The following is a 3,598-nucleotide window of genomic DNA, read 5'->3' on the forward strand; positions in this document are numbered from 1 at the left end:
ATGCAGCCCAGGATATGGTTGGCCTTCTGGGCTGCGAGCGCACACTGTTGGCTCATGTCCAGCTTTTCATCCACCAGGATCCCCAAGTCCTTCTCGGCAGGGCTGCTCTCAATCCCTCCATCCCCCAGCCTCTATTGATCCCAGGGGTTGCCCCAACCCAGGTGCAGGACCTTGCACCTGGCCTTGTTGAACCTCATGAGGTTCACACGGGCCCACTTCCCAAGCTTGTTCAGGTCCCTCTGGATGGCATCCCATCCCTCTGGCGTGTCAACCGCACCACTCAGCTTGGTGTCATCTGCAAACTTGCTGAGGGTGCCCTCGATCCCACTGTCTATGTCATTGATGAAGATATTAAACAGTACCGGTCCCAATATGGACCTGCGGGACGCCACTCGTCACTGGTCTAATGTGGTGGCTTTTTTTTTCATTAGTATTGTCAGTGTGCCTGTTATTGCAAAGAGGTAATGGTAGATATCCCTACTGTGGGAGGTCATTCCTAATACAACTACTTATTTCTTAACTAAAAAAAGGGAATCTCACTTGATTCTCAGTGAAACTGAATAATAAAGAACAAGAAAGAGAATCAACCCCATAAATATGTATATGAGTTGGTAATCAGAAATACTGAGTCGTCTGTTGGCTCATTTTGTTGCCTGTTTTTCAATCTGTACCTGCATGACATTTGATCTGTTGGATGAAATACTATAAAATCCAGTAAGAATGATACATGTTTCAGCAAAATATTGATAAGTGAATTTTTCTCGCCCCTGCTTTCACTGGGAGCACAGCCAAGTCTAGAGTTACAAAACACATGAATAGTAGGTAAAAGGAGACTTACCTTCTTGATGGACATTTTAAAAAAAGATAAGAGCAAAAAATCTTTCAGGACTGCATTTTACATTCTGGCATGCAGAGTGTGGTTTCCTTTGGTTTAAATTACAAAAAAAATCTAATGAACAAAAGAAAATTTCAAAGAAGAAAAAATATTTAATATATTCTGAGATGATTATGTGGAATAAATATTAGTTTTAGCATTTTTCATTAGAATTTAAACATTTATTATGCTCTCCACACTGTAAATGCCATCTTAAGATTTATCTAGACTATGATTTATCTATATGATTTAAGATTTATCTATACTATTTATCTACATTATGGTTTCTAATTACCAGATGGTAGCAACAGTTCATTAGTGTTTACTTTATGAAAAAATAATGATTCAGTTTTTTTCTTAAATAAAATTAAGAAACTTATCTAAAATAGTGGGTAGAGGAAGCACGTGAGCAGGGGATTTCTTTCATTTCTAGTTCCGTATACTGCTTTTCTTCTCTTTCCTTCAGGCTGCACTGGGGATAGCAAACCTCATTGTTATGGCTATGGAAAAAGAAGGGGTATCTAAAGATGCAGCTATCAAAAGGATATGGATGGTTGACTCAAAGGGATTAATAGTAAAGGTAATACAATTGTCTTATTCCTTTAAATACCATGATAGTTATTTGCAGTCTGTAGATAAAGGCAAGAATGTATTGTATTCTTTGTGAAAGCAACTACAACAATTTATCTCTCTTGACATAGCAAGCTCTTTTTCTTTTCTAAAGTGTATTAAGTGAATTACAGACTCCCATGTTACTTTGGGGGGGGGGGGGGGCGGCCGTGGTTTGGATGAGCACATAATGAAGAGAATTTTTCAGCAGTTCATTAAAAATGTGTAAGGAAAGAAACGTTCAACTAGTGGGTTTAGTATTTCCCATGTTAATGCAACTATTATTTGTTAGCCCAATCTTGCACAAAGATGTATAGATACAGTATTAGGATAGCATTCAAGGATTTTTAAAAGGAACAGGAAAATATTCTCTTCAAAAATATTTTTGGTGTTGCAAGCTTGTCGTCCTTCTGCAAGAACTGAGAAATATTGCATTAAATAGCTTCTATGCACAGTGATATAGCTCACGTTGCAGATGTTGTGGTCTGCAGTGCTATCAACACTGGTCAGAATTTGAAGCTGCTGAGAGACTTCATCAGTCACCCTTACCTCATTCCTTCCATGTGCCAAAATAAAGTAACATATTAATTCCATGTGCCAGAATAAAGAAACTGGTATGTTTTAAAAGGTGGTTATGTATTTAATAGTTTGTGAGCTACTTAAAAGAAATGGATGAGAGGCCAGTTGGCTTTGCTTTTTCAACTTGCCTGTTGGTTAGCAGTGTTTATGGTCATCTTTGTTGGTACTGCACTCTTGAGCAGTGTTCTTTAGCTGTCTAGTATTTAGGATCTTTTGTAGTTCACATACCTTTGCATCAGGAGCATGCATTCTGCAGTCAGTATCTGTGTTGGTTTATTGAACAGCATCACAGCACCTTTCACTCATACTGTTAAAGGGAAAATAGTAGGATCATAGACATTGAGATGGGAGAGTATTACTAAGGTCATCTTGGTCATCCCTTGCCAGAAAGCACAAAAGTAGCCTGATCAGGTACAGAAGAATGCTGGTATTTGCTACTATCTAAGACACAGATTTTTTTCCTGGTGTTTTTTTGTTTGTTTGTTTTAATGAGTGTTTTTAATCCTTTTGGTTTTCATCTAATAATCTTAAAGTGCTTTTGCATCCAAACACAGATGACTGAAGGCCTGTGTATCTTCTGTGGTTGTTGAAACCTAGAGGTTGCCTAAGAAGAATGGTGTGTTGCACAATTTCTTCCATCATAGAGACTGGGATTATCAAATAATACAATTAAACTAAAATCACCTCCTGGTGGTGGTTAAGGAAACAAACTAGCAGGGGCAGAAGTATAGGAACTTTATGACCGTAAAGCAGTAAAACAAGTCTTGTCTGTGTGTCCATCCAGCCAAGGTGGTTAACCAGCCTTTCTCCTCTCCTGCTCGTTTCCTCTTCCTGCTTCTTTTACACCTCTCGCTGCTAATTTGCTAGGCAGGCGAGAAGCTGGGTTGTTGCTCTTGGTACGCAGCGACTAATTCCTTTCACAGTTTCTAAATTTTTAGTGACTCAGTGACTGTATTCTTTCCTCACCACCTTCTAGCTTCAGTGCTCTCAAACGGGGCCAAAACCAATCAGCGTCTCACACAGCCTCTAAGTTCCTTTCCTCTGCTTATTCGTCTTGGTGGGGCTTTAATTTGGGTTTTGTCCAAAAAGCAGTCCACTGAATTTCATGTCCTGCCCGGAGTATATTTGCAAACTGTTCAGGATAGCCAGACATAACAGCTGTCTGAGATAGATTAGGGCTGAATTTGTGGCCAGATGTTGATGCAACCAGCAGGAGCAGACAGTGCGGATTTCGGATCGTTGCTGGTGTTCCTGGGAGACCTGGGAGTACCAGTCTCCCTGTCTGGCTGTCCTGGGGGGGCTTGAGAATGGGTGGGTGCTTACTGCTGCAGTGTGTTTGAGCGCAGAGCCCGCTGGACCTAGAAGCTGGAGATACTCAGTGTGAGGCCTGAGCTGGGCATAAGGAAACCTGTCCTTGGTCTAGGGCTCTGCAAGTCCTCTCTTGGCTTTCTTCTACAGCTAAATGTTCCCCCTAAAAAGTAAAAACAATAAAAAATCCCCCCCCCCCCCCCCCCCCAACCTTGCCACGCAAACGCA

At 40.7% G+C, this 3,598-nt stretch overlaps 1 protein-coding gene across 1 annotated transcript in view; it reads left to right on the top strand.

Moving 5' to 3' along the window:
* ME1 (malic enzyme 1) overlaps nt 1–3,598 on the top strand; it is a 157,591-nt gene that overhangs the window by 126,016 nt on the left and 27,977 nt on the right. Inside the window, exon 8 of the mRNA XM_009282708.1 lies at nt 1,341–1,454. Coding sequence (XP_009280983.1) covers nt 1,341–1,454 — 114 coding nt within the window. The remainder of the gene's footprint in view (nt 1–1,340; nt 1,455–3,598) is intronic.

Source organism: Aptenodytes forsteri, unplaced genomic scaffold (assembly GCF_000699145.1).
Source record: "Aptenodytes forsteri isolate BGI_AS27 unplaced genomic scaffold, ASM69914v1 Scaffold245, whole genome shotgun sequence".
NCBI classification, from domain to species: Eukaryota; Metazoa; Chordata; class Aves; order Sphenisciformes; family Spheniscidae; genus Aptenodytes; species Aptenodytes forsteri.